We start from the raw sequence: 20,265 nt of genomic DNA on the forward strand, positions 1-20,265 counted from the left end.
GAACCTACCTTTGAATTGGGTGCTATTCCATCAAGGGCATACTTGCATGCATAATACCTGGACAATTTAGATTCTCCAATTATATAACAACATGACTTTGTCATTTGGGAGGAAAATCACCATAGAAATTAGTAAAATTTGCAATCTCTACACAGGTGGTGGGTCAGGATTCCACTCAGTACTCCCACATTCCTCCAGTTGTAAATAAAAACACTAACACAGCTTAAGGACTCAAAAAGAAAGTTTATTTGAACATAACTAACTCCATAGTGCATCAGAAAATTGTACTTCCTGTTATGTTACTGATAAAAACATTCAAAGAATTCATAAACTCTTAGCATGTTGTAAAAAGTTAAAACTAACAGGAGAAAAAGGACACTATATGAGATAGTTTCACCATGTTTAAACATAACATTTTTAGGCAGAGTAGAAAAAAGATCTGAACCTGAATGTGAAACAGAAACAAAGAGTAAGCAATGCTTTCTCAATAACAAAATTGAACTCAAAGTTGTATAATGTTATAAATCTAAAGTACGGTTACCATAAATCATTGTTATTTATTTTTTACATAGATACTGTAAACAGAAAAATATACTAACAAAATGTAAACCATTCATCTTCTTTATTTTTTTTTTCAAAACCCTAGATAATATTATCAGTATTTAAAATATACAATAGTATAAGTATTTAAAATGAATTACTAACTTTTACCTTTTTTCTTTTAAGTGCATACCTATCCCTATTTAATCTAAGGGAAACAAAACCTACAAAATACCATACAGTAATCCATATGAAAGATTAATCAGGACAGCACAAGCAGACATGGCCAAACCAGCTAAGTGATTACTATGTTATTCCACAGGAGCTTTGTCCTTCTTCTTTCCCTCCCTTTTTGGTTTCTTGGATTCTAAAAAAAAAAGAGAGATATAAGAGTGAAACATACTGAATGTTGGCAGGCAGTGTGGTGTAGTGGTTAAGGCTTTAGACTTCAAACCCTGACATTGTGTGACCCTAAGCAAGTCAATTCAGCTGCCTGTGCTCTAATTGGAGAAAGAAAAGAAATGTGACCAATTGTATCTCAAATGTTGTACGTTACTTGAGATAAAGGCATTGGACAAATACATAAATATAAACTTCAGGCAACATTAACAGAAACATTATTTTTAAAGTTGCTCTAAAAATCTTTGGATTGCATTTATTAAAGATTACAATATGCATTTGATGAACAGATACTAATATCAAAGGGGTATATAAGGTTATACTTGCTATCTTCAGCAACCAAGAACAAATGAGAAATTGTACAGCAACTGTATGGAATAAAAGCCTCCTTTAATGCTTCTTTTAAAATCTTGTGGACAAAAGCACACTTTGAGGAAAAGAAATTCCCATATGTACATTACTCAAAAGAATTAAGGGAACACTTAAATCACACATCGGATCTTGATGAGCTAAATAAATATAAATTTACTGTTGATAACAATTCGTTTATAACAAAATGATGTAACCACAGTAAATGGAAGGAATGGAAAATTGCCAACCCACTAAGGGCTGAATTCAACATAACTCCAAAAATCAAATCACAGGCTGATCCAATATGCATGAATTAATCAGAGAAACTCATAATGTGACTCAGTAGTGCGGTATGTCTCTATGAACCTCTATGCACTCCGACAATGTCTGGGCATGCTCCTGATGAGACAGCGGATGGTATCCAGGGATCTCCTCCCAGACCTGGATCAGGGCATCAGTCAACTCCTGGAAGCATTACATGCAATAATACACAACATCCCAGAGGTTCTCAATTGGATTCAGGTCTGGGGAACATGTGGGCTCATCATTGGCTTCAATGCCTTTGTCATTCAGGAACTACCAACACACTCTGGCCACGTGAGGTTGGGCACTGTCCTGCACCAGGAGGAAATCAGGGCCCACTGCACCACCATAAGGTCTGACAGTGGCTCCGAGGATCTCATCCTGGTACCTAATAGCAGTCAGGGTACCATTGCCTAGCACATGGAAATCTTGGTGACCCTCCAAGGATATGCCTTCTGAGACCATCACTTAACCACTGCCAAACTGGTCATGCTGGATGATGTTGCAGACTGCATAACGTTCACCTGCCATTCCCAAACTCTTTAACGTCTGTCACATGTGCTCAGGGTGAACTTGCTCTCATCTGAGGTGCCAATGGTGGAGCTGGCAATTGAGGTATTCTCTGATGAATGCCAGTCAAGCTGCACAGTGATAGGATGTGAGCACAGGTCCCACTAGAGGATGTCAGACCCTCATGCCATCTTCACAGTTTGGTCAGAAACATGCACACCAGAAGAGCTGGAGGTTATTTTATAGGGTTGTGGCAGGGCTTCTTCTGTTTCTCCTTGCCCAAAGAAGCAGATACCTGTCCTGCTGCTGGGTTGACACCCTGCAATGGTCCTGTCCAGCTCTCCTTGTGTAGCAGCCCATTTCCAGATATCTCCTCCATGCTTTTGAGACTATGCTGGGAAACAGAGCAAACCTTCTTGCAACAGTATGTATGGATGTCCCATCCTGGGGGAGCTGGACTACTTGTGTAACCTGAGTCGGCTGGAGGTACTGCCTCATGCTACCAGTAGTGATAAGGGCACTAGCAAAACTAGAGAAGAATAAGTCAGGAAGCATAAAGGGAAAGCAATTGTCTGTGGCCACCACCTGCAAAACTATTCCCTTTTTGAAATTTGTCTTGCTGTTGCTTCACTAGTGCACCCGTTTTTACTTTCACTTGCACCAAAGCAGGTGAAGTTGATTCACAATCGCTTATGCCTCCTAACTTGACAGACTGATATACCTAAAGCTTAACTGACTTGGTGTTACAATGTGATAATTAAGTGTTTCCTTATTTTTTTCAGCAGTATATAAATGCTAAGGGTTGCCCATCTGTCACAAAATGGCCATTTGCATCTGTTACAATGTAAAAGTCTGAAGTTTCAATGATTTCATTCACCACCTGGCAAACTAAGTAAAAATGATAACCGCCAAACCTATTTTTGGTCATATTTGCAATCATTTTAATTGGTCTGGTGCCCTGGCAGGACTACAGTCTGGACCACTTAGAGGTTGCTTCTAGGCTGCATGTGGCTTGTGGGCTGCCATTTGAATAGGCCTGCTCTGTGGCATCACTCTGAAGAACCAATATGGCACATTTATTTTTAAGAGTGTTTGAGTTGCTAGTGCCTCTTATGCTAGCTGCAACAAGTCATGAATGCTGCCAGCCTTTCAGCAAATAGGACACTGTTATAAGTGATCTGGCAGGCTCACTCTAAAGAACACTCTATGATGATGTAGGCCCTTATGTTTGGTGGGTGTTTTCACTCTCTTCCTGCAGGTGTGTGTGGCTGGTACGATCAGTTCATTTCATTTGTAGGTTATGCAAACTGCCTTTAGCAATATCTCTACATGACTGGTACTGAGCCCAAATGAATTGGTACATAAAATGAAACAGTAGATTTTGGTAGTGTTTAATTGAATAAAGATAATTTTTAATTGTATTGCTAGGAACATTTGTTGTTAACAATCAAGGATTAGTACCTGACATTTTTAAAGGGAAGATTTTTGTTTTTAAAATGTGCAGTATTAGCCATTCCTTTTATCAAGGGCTGGAAAAGATCAATAAGCAAACTTTTCACTTTATAAAATAGTCAATGTAAAAACGTTAATTCACTTAAGTATTTTCTTAACTAGAATAGAAAGTTATTTTTACATAGCAACATCAAGAATAGAAGAATAGATTTTATCCCTAGATCTTATTCCTAGTAAAATGTTGCAAAAATGTTAATGGAACATTTTTGACACAGCCTAAATTCTGATCTTAACATTTAGGAAGATAGGTTAGATTGCTTGCAAATTGAAAGGTATGTGGGCATACTGTTGTCTGACTATATATTATACAATATGCCCTAGAATAAAAGAAATAAAGAATTACAGAATTGTAACTAAAAGATCTAAGCCTTAGACAGAAACATCACAAGCAAAAAGTTTTACTTTTTGTGGTTATAAAATTTTCTCTTCTTGTGCAATCTGGCTTTGCTTTGAATTTCACTTAAACTTTTAAATGAAAATGCTTGGACTTCGGAATTGTTTTTTGGTGCATGTAACATACTGAATGCCTGAACCTTTGCAACAGCTGCAGAAATGTGGAAATATTATAATATAAATGCAGCTATAATTACATTTAAGTTTGTTCACTTCTAGCAACTGCCATCACATCCAAGGCAACTGATGCAACTGCATAAAAACTGAAGTCATTATAAAAGTGCAACAGGCAATCAACAGATTGTAGTGCCCAGTGAAGAAAGAACGTCAGACATTTTCTTAATGCAGGCAAAAACTACTGATTGTTTATTGAACATGCTTTAACTATATACAACTGTTGCCTATTCCCTCATTACCCCACCTCCTCCCACACTGAAGTGCATGTGAATTGTGTCTTCAGAGGCACAGCGCTTCCAGCTGCTACACAGGTCCCCCCAGAATTCATATGCAACTTTGTTGGGGTGCACACTATGCGCCCTGTCCGAGTGCGATTAGGTGGGGTTGTGATCAGACCTGGAGAACTAACATCTGAATGCCCAGTAGGTGCAGGTGTGTTAGGGGAAGCAGGTGCCAGGTCACCAACAGTAGCTGGAAAAGAGTCAAAAAAACTGTGTGTACAGGCTTGAGGCGATCCACTGAAACTGTCTGCCATTTGCCACCGATGTCAAGAATGAGCTTTTTGTTTTCACATTCCATAACTCACAAAGTGCCATCATAAGGTGGGTTCAGTGGGTTGTGATGTGCCTCGTGCCGGACAAGCACAAACTTTGCTGATTGTAGGTGGCATGGAAACCAGGAATGAGAAGAGCCATGCTGGGCAGGAGGTACCGGCTGGATGGTGACTGCTGTGTTCTGGGAGTCTATATTGGTGTTGGGATGCAGTCTAGGGAGCAGAACTCTGAAGGATAAACCCCTGGGTATATGGAGAGGTTGGCCAAACACCAGTTCAGTGGATGAGACCTACAGATCCTCTTTTGGAGTCATACGTAACCCCAACAGCACCCACGGCAAATGGTCGACTCAGCTGTCGTTGGTAATGGAGGCCTTGAGGGCTGACTTAAGCGACCGGTGAAATCACTCACAAAGGCCGTTAGCTCGGGGGTGGTAGGCAGTGGTGTGGTATAGGGTCATCCCAAGGTCTTGTGCCATTGCAGCCCAGAGCCGTGAACTATGAAGTGAACTGTGCATCTCGGTCGGATGTGATGTGGGATGGCGTGCCGAACCAAGCAAGCCCCAAGTGTTGATAAAGGCAATGTATTTTAGCCTTTTCACATGCAACACAAGCCGCTGCCAGCTACAAACATCTCTTTCGAAGCCCTGCCAAACAAATTTGCTTGCCACCAAACGTTGGGATGCCTTTCATCCTGGATGTGAGGGACTGTGTATGGTGTCAAATATGCACCAACTCCAGTTGCTGGGGGCAATTGGGCATGGATAACCTGTGCTGGTGTCACACAGGAGCTTCGCAGCACTGCCATCTAACTGCACCTCTGACAACTGCAGACCAGTTTCTGCCAAGTGAAGAGCTTGGACCTCTGGGTCCTCAGCTTGGTCAGCTGCCAGCTAGGAGTAGTCAATTCCAATGTGTATGGTTGCTAATGCGGGCTGAGAGAGACAGTTAGCCACCACATTCTTCTTACCTTCGACATGCTGGATGTCTGTTGTGAACTCTGATATGTAAGTCAAGTGTCATTGCTGTCGGGCAGACCACGGCTCAGTGACCCTGAACATTGTGAGAACAAGTGGTTTGTGGTCGACAATATCGAATGGCCAAGTACAAGCTCAGTATTTCCCGGTCAAAAGTGCTATACTTGCGTTCATTGCGCTGTAAATGTCTGCTGAAAAACACTAATGGCTGCCATGCTTCATCAGCCCACTGTTCAAACACTGCACCCACTGCATGGTCTGATGTGTCAGTTGTAAGAGCAAGTGGACCGTCAGGCAGCGGGTGTGCAAGCATGGCTGCGTCAGCTAAAGCACGTTTGTTGTCTAGACCATGTGACAGGGGATTTCGTGGACTGGTTCTGTAGTGCCTCATATAAAGGTTGCATAATGAGTGCTGTCCAAGGAATAAAGCGGTGGTAGAGACTGACCATGCCCAAGAATGCGTGGAGGGTGCGTATGGTGCGGGGTTGTGGAAAATCGGTGACAGCAGAAATTTTGGAAGGCAAAAGAATCACACCCTCTTTTGAACTGCGATGTCCTATGAAATCTATGATAGGCACTCCAAACAGACACTAAAATCCGTACTGACCCCAACTCTCTCTTCTGTTTCTTTTTCCGTTTTCTTTGTGGTGGCGGCCTGCGCTACCACCACCTACTCAAAGCATCATGATGCACCAACATTGATGAACTGAAAGCCAGGAATCTACGTGACCATCATCATCAGGTCCTTCCATGAAAACCCTAAATACAAAGAGGACTGTTTGACTTATGTTAGGTAGATTGCCCAGAGGGGACTGGGCGGTCTCGTGGTCTGGAACCCCTACAGATTTTATTTTTTTTCTCTAGCCTTTGGAGTTTTTTTTTTGTTTTTTCTGTCCACCCTGGCCATCGGACCTTACTTATTCTATGTTAATTAATGTTGACCTATGTTTATTTTTTATTGTGTCTTCTATTTTTCTATTCATTTTGTAAAGCACTTTGAGCTACATTTTTTTGTATGAATATGTGCTATATAAATAAATGTTGATTGATTGATTGATTGATTGATTGATACTGCTTTACTAAGGGCTGCTTCCTCTTAGTTTGAGAAGGTTGGTTTCAAATCCTTGACTTGTCACTGTCTGTGAAGTGTTTATTTTGGGCCTGTGTCTGCATTGGTTTTCTTCCAGGTACTCTAGTCCATCACATCATCTTAACACTTTGAATACAAGGTACAAGGTACAAGTTACAGTAAGTCGTATCTCATTGAGCCTGTCAAGGCACAACATATGATATAACTCATTCACTATAGAAGCTGCAACATGTGGAAAACAGTGCTATAAGTGGACAGTCCGTAATTATGTCATTGCGAAAAAGGTATAAAGCTGCTGATGTTTTGAAACAACTAGATTTGTTGCAAGATTAATATTTTGATGATAATGACAGTAATCAAGATAGTGTGAATTAATTGGATGATGTGGAACTTGTAGGGACTGATACTAATGCAGATAGCTGCCCTGAAGGCATTTCTTCATTACAAGGTCTCGACTAGTCTTGACTGTCACCACACAGACCACACACACATTCTGCCTCCCACAGAGTGCAGTTATCAACTACCAGGTGGGTTGTGTGCATCAAGCATGAACAGTGCAAAGAAATGTGTTATACTTGTGGCCCACATGCTTCTAAGCCTACACTTTGTATGATACCATGCTTCAAGGACTCTCATTCAGTGGCAGACTTTTAGTTATGTTGGTGGTCAAAATAAAGTAATTAACAGTTTGCTTACATTTTTGTCAGAGTTATTGTTGATAATAAAACAGGGTGGTGCAGAGAAACAGGAAATTTTCAATTTATGTTCAATACAAAATACATTTAATGATGAAATGTATTGTACAGGATATGCAATTAATGGCGGTAATCAATATTCATTCAATATTCTTTTTATGTTTTGAAGAAAACATCATGAAGGTGTCATTAATTTCTCCGTACACATTCTGTTGTGGATATTGTGCATTGCTCAATGTAACATGTCAAGAGGAATGCCAGCGATTTCCTCTTCAATCCTCCTTTTTAGTTCAGCAATGGTTGCAGGAAGTGTGCGGTACACTTGGCTTTTAAGATGTCCCCATTGAAAAAAAAATCACAAACAGTGAGATCTGGGGATCTCGGAGACCATGGAATGTCACAGTTGCGTGAAATGACACACCTTCCAAGCAATCGTTGAATAGCTGCTATCGATTGTTGGGCAATATGTGACGTGGCTCTACCTGGGGACTTCCTTTTTAAGGCTGAACCAGTTTCTTCGAAATTACTCACCCATGTTGTAATCGGATGAGCAGATAGTACATGATCAAGACGTCCTAACTGGTAATGATGCCGAAATTCCCTTAGCACAGCAGTCACACTATCATCATTCTTGTAAAAGGCTTTCACAGTGAATGCTTTTTGTGCACCACTCCACTGCTCCATTATAACTAATGGCAAGGGGTTCTAAACGAGGTCGCATTGATCCCAAACAACTGCCAATGCCCCAGGGTCTCCAACACCTAGTTACAAAATTTCCTACTCCCCTGCACCACATGTATATTACATTTTTACAGAATATATATTTTTAAATTTGATAGAATTCATTATTTATCATATATTTAGAGACCTACATTGCAGTATCATGGTAATAAATGGTTCTGCAGTCCATACATGTAAGGTTCATTGACAACTCTGAACTGGTCTTGTATGAGTGTTGTATGAGTGGGCATGCATACTGTAAGTGTGTGCATGAATGTCTCCACTCTTTCATTCAGAGCTGCAGAGGAAGGCTCCAGAGCCAACCAGACCTGAATTAAATGAATGAACTGATGATATATTATAGACTGAAGAATGGGGTGCCCTTCCATCACAAAGAACACTTACATGCACTCATGCAAGTTTCTCAATACCCAATAATAATAGTGTGCCTTTTTTGTGTAGTTAAAAAGAAAAAAAAGAAAACATTAGAACATGGGGGTATTTAAACACATCATGTAACACTGCATTGCACAACACTCTTAATGCACACTACTCTTACTTAAAAAAAGGCTGCAAACAAAATGCATGCAAAGCTCCAATGACACTAACTAATGTTTAATATGTGCTTAGATCTGGCATAGTAAAGCTGTTAATGCACTGTAATCTTAAATCTCTCAAGAGAGCTCTGTACCAAGAGAAAACAAACCATAATTATCATTAGATTTGTTTATTCAAGAAAAATCAATTAAGACATTTACTGTAAGTCATTCAGAGTGAATCAAGCTTAACACTAAAAGTTCTCCTGGGAAAATTAATTTATTTGCAGGTCTTAAAACTGCTTCCATTTATACCAATAGGTTTTCCAGTTAAAGAGCTGCATGTCCACAGAAATGTTAGATTGACAATGTCCTAATGATTCATGCTTTCCTGGTTACAATTAACTTCAGATTACCTTAATGAATAATCTCTAGAGCTTTCTACATTTGCTGCTAATATTTAATTTTATCATACAAAGGATCCTAAAAGGCTGTTTTTATGGGAGGCTCTTTTTATGATATGTAAAACATTAACTTTTAATTCATTGCCACTTTAGTGAAAAATATTGGAACTTTTGAAGATAGAATAATTTCCCAATAAATAGAATTCACATTAGGTCACTATCAGACTGTGGGCTGATTGATTCAAACTAAAGCTGCTATATGAGATCCTCACTCTGCAGCACAGATTGAAGATGAGTAGAAAATAAATCAGTTTCTAATAATCTTTCATGCTGGCTACACAGGAGCAGACTTTTATACTTGTGTATGTGTTTCATATATTTTCTTCATTTATAACTGAGCATAAATTCACAGCCTGGATTCACTAGAAAACTGGAGTGCACAATGAAGCAAGTCATCTGGCTAGATTTGAGATACTTTTTTCAAGTGTTCAAGACAACTTATTATTCACTATTACTTTACTTGTGTGTAGTTAGAGATACTGTAACTAGTTTAGACATTATTCAGAAATTCATTATGGACTGATACTTTACAAAATGCATACTTTGTAATCACACATAATCACAATATAAAAGCTCTCATGTTGTTCAGTTTGGCTAATTCTTTCATCTGTTCTTTGATGACAGACCTGTAGGAAAATATTTTTTTCATTATCAGTGTCTCTTTTCTACTAGAGCCAGGATCCAGACAAAACTAGGCTTGTTTCTGTTTTACTTTTGTTACCTTTTCCCAAATGTTCTGAGAGCCGTCTTTGAAATTTTATAGCTCATTTAATTTCCTGCTCTACTGTATATTTAGAATTCATTCTAATGGAAATCCATCCATCCATCCATTATCCAACCCACTATATCCTAACTACAGGGTCACGGGGGTCTGCTGGAGCCAATCCCAGCCAACACAGGGCGCAAGGCAGGAAACAAACCCCGGGCAGGGCACCAGCCCACCACAGTCCTAATGGAAATGTCTTAATTAATGCCACTGGTTAAGCTTAACTTATGTCATCATACAGATAACAAGTCCACAAGGATGCTATTTTTAAAGAGTCACTTCACTCTGACCATCTGCCCTTTGTTCAGAATATGCAGAAGTGCAGTGAACAGCAGATGTAGTAAAAGAACATTTTGAATTTGGCACTGACAATAGTTCAGCAAAAACTGGAAACTTTAGTCTATGACACCATTCAGTATATACATGAATATGAAAGAAAATGCTAGTATAGGCATCGCAATAAGTGTAAAACTGTGTTGAGGAAAACTAGAACTAGGGGTAAAAAAAACTTCTGTCCTGCATGTTTAAGATTTGGTTATTAGCAAGTTGTTATGTGAAATTGCTTTAATGTACAGCAATCCCTACCATCTAACAGTTTCTCAGCTTCACAAGAAAAAATGCATTGCTTGTAGTGAGTACTTGCATTATTTATGTAGTGACAACAGTCTGCTTTAACTGGTAAGAAGGGGTAACATACTGTACACGCAAGAAGAAAGGTCACTTTTCGATCATGTTAATGAATCGTTTTCAGTAGTGCAATATCTTGAATGACAGACATTTCCATAAATTAGGATTATAATTCCAAGAAATATATCTTTCACAAAGTTTAAGGAGTGTATTGTTGAGAATTCACAATTATAAACTGACTCTATAATGGATAAGCAAGTTGGAAAATTGATTGATAGATTGTTTTTCTTTAATTTCCGCTATGGGACTAAAAGATGTCAAGACAGTGAGAACTAAACTAGTGATCTAGTGCATCAACCACCTATTACTTATTATTATTACTTATTATTATTAAGTGATATTCTTCAAGCACTTGTAGTCAACAATGTATCATCAGGACCCATTTTTCCTGGTTAATTTTAATCTAAGCAATGCATTGTAAGAAAAAAAAATTGAAAAACAAACAGTTATAAAAAATACTAGTAAATGTATTTAATTGCAACCTTTCAAGCAATATGTTCCATATCTACCTTAATAAAATGGCAAGTGTCTGCGTGTATCTGTGTGTCCGTCCAGGTGTTAAGTCATGGGCATGGGAAGTGTAAAAGTAATGTTTGTGATGCGCCATCTGTTGGAATGACAAATGCAATGCATTTCATTACTACATACATTCCATGTGCTGGTAATGAAAGTTATCAGGCTACAGCAACTGTAAGGGTGATAAACTTGGTTACACTATGGTTAAAAGGAAGGTTCTGCAGGAATTATATAAATTAAAATGATGATGACTGTCAAGTAAACGAAGTTACACAAACATGCAATTTTCATCACTTGTGCGCAGGTCACATATTCTCTGTCTAGCTTGGCATGATCCAAACGTGTGATGTCTATGAATTACAGACTGTTGGAAGGGAAAGTGCAATGCATTTTATTGTTTACATGCATTATAAAATACATTCCAATGGTACATTGCAAACATTACTGATGAATACTCTGAGATCTACATTGATTACTTAACTTAGATTTCAACCCAGCTTAGATGGGTAGCACAATAAGTAATGTATAATCATACGAACAACTTGCACTAATTCATCAATTTTTGATTAAAGAGGGAACTCAATAACCTGAAAATCTTGAAAGCACATGTACTACATTTTTTAAACCACACTATAGAATTGTGTTGGGGGACTGGCATGGAAGTGAAACCAATGATCTCTGAAGAATAGGCCTTGTGCCTACACACAAGGTAGTAACAGTCAATTCTGGGATCAAGACTTTCTGTTAATAATGGTGACTAGGGAAATTTGGTTGTAGTGTTTACTAAAATGACTGCAAATTTAAGAGATCAGTAATTAGAAATGATTGAAAAATGCACTAACTTATAGATATACTGTAGATGGAGAGAGCTGGAATAAAACTGTATTGGTACAAAAGCAAATTGGCATTGGTAAAGCAAACCCATAGGCTACAAACACAGTAAGCCTAAAAAGAAAATGGCAGGTGCCAGAAATTAGAGGCATAATGATATCAAGACTGAACAAAGGGAATCTTAATGGCCAAATAGTCATTAATGTTTCTTGTTTAATATATTTAAAGGCTGGAGTTATGTACAATGATATTCGGGCCTTCAGGACACATTATCTTAATTTGAATGTAACTTTAGGTAAGAGCTGATTGATGGTTCATTGATGATGTAGTGGTGATGCCAGATTAATATTTATTTATTCAATTATCAAAGGATATGTGATGTCCCATGTTCCAAGGACCCCAACATGATTCCTCTTGTGCATCTTGAAGTTCATTACCAAGACCAGTGGTGTAGACGAATGAGGCAAAGACCAGATTAAAAAAGTTAAATAACATTAATTAAAATCCAAACGCAAAAGTCAATATGCACCACCCTGACACACAACAAATGACTGAAGCCTCCTGTGCTGAGGGAGAGAATGCCCTTTCATTTCAAGACAGTTCACTATACAAGTTGAATGCAGGCTGCTTCTAGACGGTGCTGTGGGAATGGTGATGGACACTCCTGCTTGACCTAGGTACTGTTTTTTTTGTTTTCCTGACAATGCCATCTTCAACATGTGTCAAATATACATTCCTGTTATGAACACAAGATGTTTCTTTCGCCACTTTAGCAGGACAGGGAGAAACCCAAAAAACCTCCTTCCATTGCGTTAAGCTGCAAATTCAGACACTCGCCTCTTCTTTGACTTGTAGAATTGCTAGTCTCTGGTCAACAAAGCACACTCCAGGTTTTGCCAAATCTATGACAGAGACATAGATTTGACCAGAAAACATGGTGACACCGACAGTACTTTCCTCTGCTTTCAACTTCTCTCACTCCTGCTGCTCCACTGGTAGGGGTGTAGGGGTCAGGTATTCTTATATCTAAAAGCTGGAAATTCACCTCTCTGGTTAATGTATGTAATTTCACTACTTTTGAATATCATGCTACTACTGTCTTCTTCCCAATTAACATGACCATTGTTATTGTTTATCACCCTCCATGTTTACCCAGGATCTTTCTTGATGACCTGGATGGATTGCTAACTTCCCACCCAGATGACAGCAGACTACTTCCCAATTTTGGGGACCTAAACACACACCTGGACAGCCCTCCTGCTGATGACTTTTGCATTCTTCTTTCCTCCTTCAACATCACATAGCACCCAACCCCACCGACTCACAAGGCAGGCAATCTGCTTGACCTAGTCCTCTCACACAACTGTCACTCCTCTACACACGTCTGACTACTTTTTCATTCAGTTTTCTCGGATGCTTACCTCACCTCACTCTTCTCCTTCTCCCACTGTATCCTTCTTCCATCACCTCTGCTCCCTCTGTCCCATTCATTTCTGTTCCATAATCTCCTCTTCTCTCCCTCTTCCTGACCACTTGTCCATTCTTGACACCAGCATTGCCATAGATACCTTATTCTCAACTCCTTCCTCCTGACTTGACAATGTTTGTCCTCTATTTTCCAGGCCTGTAGGCGAAAGCCCTTCCTGTCAAAGGCTCAGACAGATCTGGCTAGGTATCAATCCCTTCTTGTATCCTTTACTGCTGCCATCATCATTGCTAAGATAAAGTTCTATCAGACTAGAATTAACAACACTACCAACACACACTGTTATCTGCATTCGTTTCACTTCTTAATCCTCCTCCACTTCATCCCCAAACCTCCTTGTCTGCTGATGACGTTGGGACCTTTTTCAGGATAGGGTAATTAGGATATTCTTTCCAAAACTTCCTGGGAAGTCCTATACCAGGGTTCTAGAAAGGAGGATCCAGCTCTTGGTCGAGCTTTTGATTTAAGAGGAGCAATTTGGATTTTGTTGAGGTTGGGGAACACTGAAATAGGATTTTATCCTCACATGAATTCTGGAGGGTTCATGGGAGTATCCCTAACTAATCTACATGTGCTTTGTGGACTTGGAAAAGGCATATGAATGCTCCCCTGGTGTCCTGTGAGGGTTGCTTTAGGTGTTTGGGGTACCAGGTGATCTGTTGTGGGCTATTTGTTTCCTGTACAACTGGACTGAAAGCTTGGTTCACACTGCCTGGAGTAAATAAATTAGACTCATTCACAGTATAAGTGGGACTTCTCCAGGGCTGGCCTTTGTCACTGATTCTGTTCATAATTTTTATGGACAGAACTTCTAGGTGAAGCCAATGTGTGGAGGGTTTCCATTTTGGTTGCCACAGGATTGCATCTCTGCCTTTTGTAGATGATGTGGTCATGCTGGCTTCACTGGGCTTTTACCTCAGACATGCACTTGTAGTTTTTCCAGCAAGTGTGAAGCGACTGGGATGAGAATCAGCATCACCAAGTCCAAAGTCATGGTTCTCATCCAGAAAAGTGTGGAGTGCCCTCTGCAGGTTGGCAATGAGGTGCTGCCTCAAACAGTGGAGTTCAAGTATCTCAGGGTTTTCTCACAAATGAGGGAAGAAGGGAAAAGGAGCTTGACAGATAGATTGGTGCAGCATCCAAAGTCATGAGGACGTTGTCAGTTGGGGTGAAGAGGGAGTTGGTGGATTTATGTTTCTACCCTCATCTATGATCTCGAGCTGTGGGTAGTGAGTGAAAGAAGTAGATCATGGATACAAGAAGCAGAAATTAGTTTCCTTTGTAGAGTGTCCGGTCTAATCCTTAGAGATAATATGAGAAGCACTTACATTAGGGAGGAGTTCAAACTCGAGCTGCTGCTCTTTCCAATAACTGAATAAAAAGAAATCAGGTTAGGGTACAACGCTGACATGACTGCTTGGGTGGTGCAGCAGTAATCAAGAGGTCGTGGGTTTGATTCCTTGTGCTTCCTACAATTAGTGTTTTGAGCTGCTCTTATTGTTACCAATATACAGTAGAACAAAAACATACATTTGATTTGTCTGTAACAGCCAGTGTAAATTTGTACTACTAGTAAAGGTTAGCAGTTTTTTTTTTGTTTTTTTTATATAATTCAATATAATTATCTCAGTCACGTTCACAACCAAACCGATCTGACACTGCTGTTTTCAAATAAACATGTGCTTTAACAGAGGTGAACTCAGATGAGGATGAGGGTTCTACATCGGAGAAAGAACAGAAACTCACCCCACAAGAAATGTCCACTCACACATAAGAACAACGCCGCTGCACCAGGCATAAAGATGAAAGATGGCATCATTTGGATGAAGCAACATGGTGGCCATCATCCTGTAAGCGAATCTTCCACACGCATGTCCTTCAATGGAACAGAGCTCGCCAAGGTACCGTGCAAAGTTCTGTTTGTGGTTATGTGTCTTGATGGTCTTTATATGAAGAACATGTATATATTATTTACCCTATACAACTCCAAGCACCTCATACCAAGATAAACAGACTTGAGCTAGGAGAACTTTTTGTCCGAATTGTACTGCAGTATGGGGGGGGAATGGGATAGCAGTCTGCTTGCTGCATGTGCTGATTGACATATTTGCAAAACAAAATGGAGAGGTGCAAAGTAATTTAAGATAGCCCAGGATAACAAGTTTTTTCATAGGCTTCAGGGATTCTAGTGTTAAGACAGTTGCTGATTGCAAAGTGTATTTTGTTGTTTAGTACTTATCTCTGTTCAGTTTTGGCACTCTGAATTGGATTAAGATAATATTATGTTTAAGAATATATTTGTGTGAGAATATTACATTGTGTTATATTCCAAATTATTGATTTTATTATGCATAGTTTCAGAGTAGTATCTTAGATTCAACTCTGCTTTGTGCATCTGAACGGCTTGCTTTTCTTTCTAATGAGGTCTTATTTGAGAGAATACATTTTAAAAAGTCATTGTTTTGGCTAGAACACTTTGCACTAATGTCATTTAGAAATATAATCATCTGTCTTTTGACAAACCATAATTAAATATGTTTCATTAATTCAATATTTTATTGTTAGTGGAAATGTGTTTTTAAATAAGCTTTGCCAACTGTGACAAGTGCTATTCAAAAATATTCTTGCTAAATGTTTTGGTAATTAAAAACTGCATTTTTACTTTATCACTTGTTATACTTTCTTTATTGTATGTTGTGATTTTGTAAGCTATACTGTAATGATAAAACCTTATTAATTTTTTTTAATTTACATGTTCAACTTCTATTAAAAGTTGCCTTCAAATTTTAATATTTATACAGAACCTTTCACAGCAAGCACCATCTCGTAGACCTCTGAGCATTCACTGTGATTATCCCTTGGTTTTGTGTATATTTTAAGAAAAACACATTTGTAAGATTATACCTCTCATGTGAGTTCCAATAAATCTGTTCCAAGAAGTGCTATATTACATTAAGTTAAACTAAAATGATATTAAGGGATTTAAATCTCTGTAGGCTTTAGCAGAGAAGACCAGAAGCAGGTGCTTATAAAATCCTTAAGTGACAAATTACATTTCAGATCAATGGAAAAGTACAGATTTAAGAACACTTGTGGAAACTAAACGGATTGAAAACAGAGACACTACTTAAAATAGGAATGTGGCTTAGCTTTGAAATAAATTGCAAGTAATGTTGTTGAAGCTTTACCTAGAAATTTTTAAAGAAGTAAATGGGTAAGGAAAACTCGCTGAAGACCTTTTATTTTTGTCTAGTTGGTGACAGCTTCTGTTATCATGATGCATGCTGTGACAAGATGGAAGTATGGAAAAAGTTAGCTTTAGTTCAGTACTTTTCATTTCAAGGAGTATTATGTGTAAGTGAATGACGCTAATTGAATTGGCTCCTTTTTATTTTTCTGTACTTTTTAATTTATGTTTCTTTCTTTTAACATAGAGTCTTCAAACTTCAAAATGAATTAAGCCTAAAACACAGATTCTCAGTTTATTCAGTCACCCATTTAGCTATGCCTGATAATTTTTCTGATTAAAAGATGTTGTATTCAGTTAGTGTTTACAAGCACAGTTAGTGCTACTAGTTAGCAGTGTAACCAGTTTTGGAAATAAAGAAATTTATTAATAAAGAGGAACATAAAAGTCCTAACAAGAACAATCCATTTTTTTCAAAATATCACGTTTCTGTTTTGTAGGTTCTCAAAATGCTACTACCCAATACACTTCTACTGCACAGTATTACAGATGAGGCCTCTCACGAGGATTGCACCTTTTTTCACACTGTGTGCCATGTAACCTAGTATTCTGTTATTCTTAATTGATTTTTACACTGACTAAATTGATGAGAACAATGATGAGTTGACTAAGATTCCTACATGGTTTATGAAGAGACCTGTATTTGGGTGATATGTTAACATCCATCCATCCATCCATCCTCTTTCGCTTATCCGAGGTCGGGTCGCGGGGGCAGCACCTTAAGCAGAGAGGCCCAGACTTCCCTCCCCGCCACTTCTTCCAGCTCTTCCGGAGAATCCCATGCTCCCAGGCCAGCCGGGAGACATAGTCCCTCCAGCGTGTCCTGGGTCTTCCCCGGGGCCTCCTCCCGTTGGACGTGCCCGAACACCTCACCAGGGAGGCGTCCAGGAGGCATCCTGATCAGATGCCCGAGCCACCTCATCTGACTCCTCTCGATGCGGAGGAGCAGCTGCTCTACTCTGAGCCCCTCCCGGATGACTGAGCTTCTCACCCTATCTTTAAGGGAAAGCCCAGACACCCTGCGGAGGAAACTCATTTCAGCCGCTTGTATTCGCGATCTCGTTCTTTCGGTCACTACCCATAGCTCATGACCATAGGTGAGAGTAGGAGCGTAGATCGACTGGTAAATTGAGAGCTTTGCCTTACGGCTCAGCTCCTTTTTCACCACGACAGACCGATGCAGAGCCGCATCACTGCGGATGCCGCACCGATCCGCCTGTTGATCTCACGCTCCATTCTTCCCTCACTCGTGAACAAGACCCCGAGATACTTGAACTCCTCCACTTGGGGCAGGATCTCTCCCCAACCCTGAGAGGGCACTCCACCCTTTTCCGGCTGAGGACCATGCTCTCGGATTTGGAGGTGCTGATTCTCATCCCAGCCGCTTCACACTCAGCTGCGAACCGATCCAGAGAGAGCTGAAGATCACGGCCTGATGAAGCAAACAGGACAACATCATCTGCAAAAGCAGTGACCCAATCCTGAGTCCACCAAACCGACCCCTTCAACACCCTGGTTGCTTAGAAATTCTGTCCATAAAAGTTATGAACAGAATCGGTGACAAAGGGCAGCCCTGGCAGAGTCCAACTCTCACTGGAAACGGGCTCGACTTACTGCCAGCAATGCGGACCAAGCTCTGACACCGGTTGTACAGAGACCAACAGCTCTTATCAGGGGTCCGTACCCCATACTCCCGAGCACCCCCACAGGATTCCCGAGGGACACGGTCAATGCCTTTCCAAGTCCACAAAACACATGTAGACCGGTCGGGCAAACTCCCATGCACCCTCCAGGACTCTGCTAAGGGTGAAGAGCTGGTCCACTGTTCCCCACCAGGACTAAAACCACACTGTTCCTCCTGAATCCGAGGTTCGACTATCCAACGGACCCTCCTCTCCAGAACCCCCGAATAGACTTTTCCAGGGAGGCTGAGGAGTGTGATCCCTCTATAGTTGGAACACACCCTCCGTCCCCTTTTAAAGAGGGGACCACCACCCCGGTCTGCCAATCCAGAGGCACTGTCCCGATGTCCATGCGATGTTGCAGAGACGTGTCAACCAAGACAGTCCTACAACATCCAGAGCCTTAAGGAACTCCGGCGATCTCATCCACCCCGGGCCCTACCACCAAGGAGTTTTTTAACCACCTCGGTGACTTCAGTCCCAGAGATGGGAGAGCCCACCTCAGAGTCCCCAGGCTCTGCTTCCTCATTGGAAAGCATGTTAGTGGGATTGAGGAGGTCTTCGAAGTACTCCCCCCACCGACCCACAGTCGAGGTCAGCAGCGCACCATCCCCACCATATACGGTGTTGACACTGCACTGCTTCCCTCCTGAGATGCCGGACGGTGGACCAGAATCTCCTCGGCCGTCCAAAGTCGCTCTCCATGGCCTCCAAACTCCTCCCATGCCCGAAGTTTTGCCTCAGCAACAACGAAGCCGCGTCCGCTTGGCCTGCCGGTACCTATCAGCTGCCTCCAGAGACCCACAGGACAAAAAGTCCTATAGGACTCCTTCTTCAGCTTGACGGCATCCCTCACCGCCGTGTCCACCAACGGGTTCGGGATTGCCGCCACGACAGGCACCACCACCTTGCGGCCACAGCTCCGTCAGCCGCCTCAACAATAGAGGCACGGAACATGGCCCATTCGACTCAATGTCCCCACCTCCCTCGGGACGGGTTGAAGTTCTGCCGAGGTGGGAGTTGAAGCTACTTCTGACAGGGGACTCTGCCAGCCGCTCCCAGCAGACCCTCACAACACGCTTGGGCCTACCAGGTCTGACCGCATCTCCCCCACCATCGAAGCCAACTCACCACCAGGTGGTGATCAGTTGACAGCTCCGCCCCTCTCTTCACCCAGGTGTCCAAGACATATGGCCGCAAGTCCACGACACACCACAAAGTCGATCATCGACCTGAGGCCTAGGGTGTCCTGGTGCCAAGTGCACATATGAACACCCTTATGCTTGAACATGGTGTTCGTTATGGACAATCCGTGACGAGCACAGAAGTCCAATAACAAAACACCGCTCGGGTTCAGATCGGGGCCATTCCTCCCAATCACGCCCTTCCAGGTCTCACTGTCATTGCCCACGTGAGCATTGAAGTCTCCCAGCAAAACGAGGGAATCCCCAGAAGGTATGCCCTCTAGCAACCCTCCAGAGACTCCAAAAAGGGTGGATACTCCAAACTGCTGTTCGGGCGCATACGCACAAACAACAGTCAGGACCCTTCCCCACCCGGCGGAGGGAGGCCACCCTCTCCCCGGGTAAACCCCAATGCACAGGCTCCAGTCGGGGCAATAAGTATGCCCACACCTGCTCGGCGCCTCTCACCGGGGGCAACTCCAGAGTGGTAGAGAGTCCAGCCCCTCTCAAGGAGATTGGTTCCAGAGTCCAAGCTGTGCGTCGAGGTGAGTCCGACTATATCTAGCCGGAACCTCTCGACCTCACGCACTAGCTCAGGCTCCTTCCCCTTCAGAGAGGTGACATTCCACGTCCCAAGAGCCAGTTT

At 41.3% G+C, this 20,265-nt stretch overlaps 1 protein-coding gene across 1 annotated transcript in view; it reads right to left on the minus strand.

Moving 5' to 3' along the window:
* Positions 1 to 650: 650 nt before the first annotated feature.
* ptn (pleiotrophin) overlaps positions 651 to 20,265 on the minus strand; it is a 347,933-nt gene continuing 328,318 nt past the window's right edge. The window contains exon 5 of the mRNA XM_039769955.1: positions 651 to 907. Within this exon, the coding sequence (XP_039625889.1) occupies positions 852 to 907 (56 nt within the window). The 3' untranslated portion in view covers positions 651 to 851. The remainder of the gene's footprint in view (positions 908 to 20,265) is intronic.

Source organism: Polypterus senegalus, chromosome 11, assembly GCF_016835505.1.
Source record: "Polypterus senegalus isolate Bchr_013 chromosome 11, ASM1683550v1, whole genome shotgun sequence".
Classification (NCBI taxonomy): Eukaryota; Metazoa; Chordata; class Cladistia; order Polypteriformes; family Polypteridae; genus Polypterus; species Polypterus senegalus.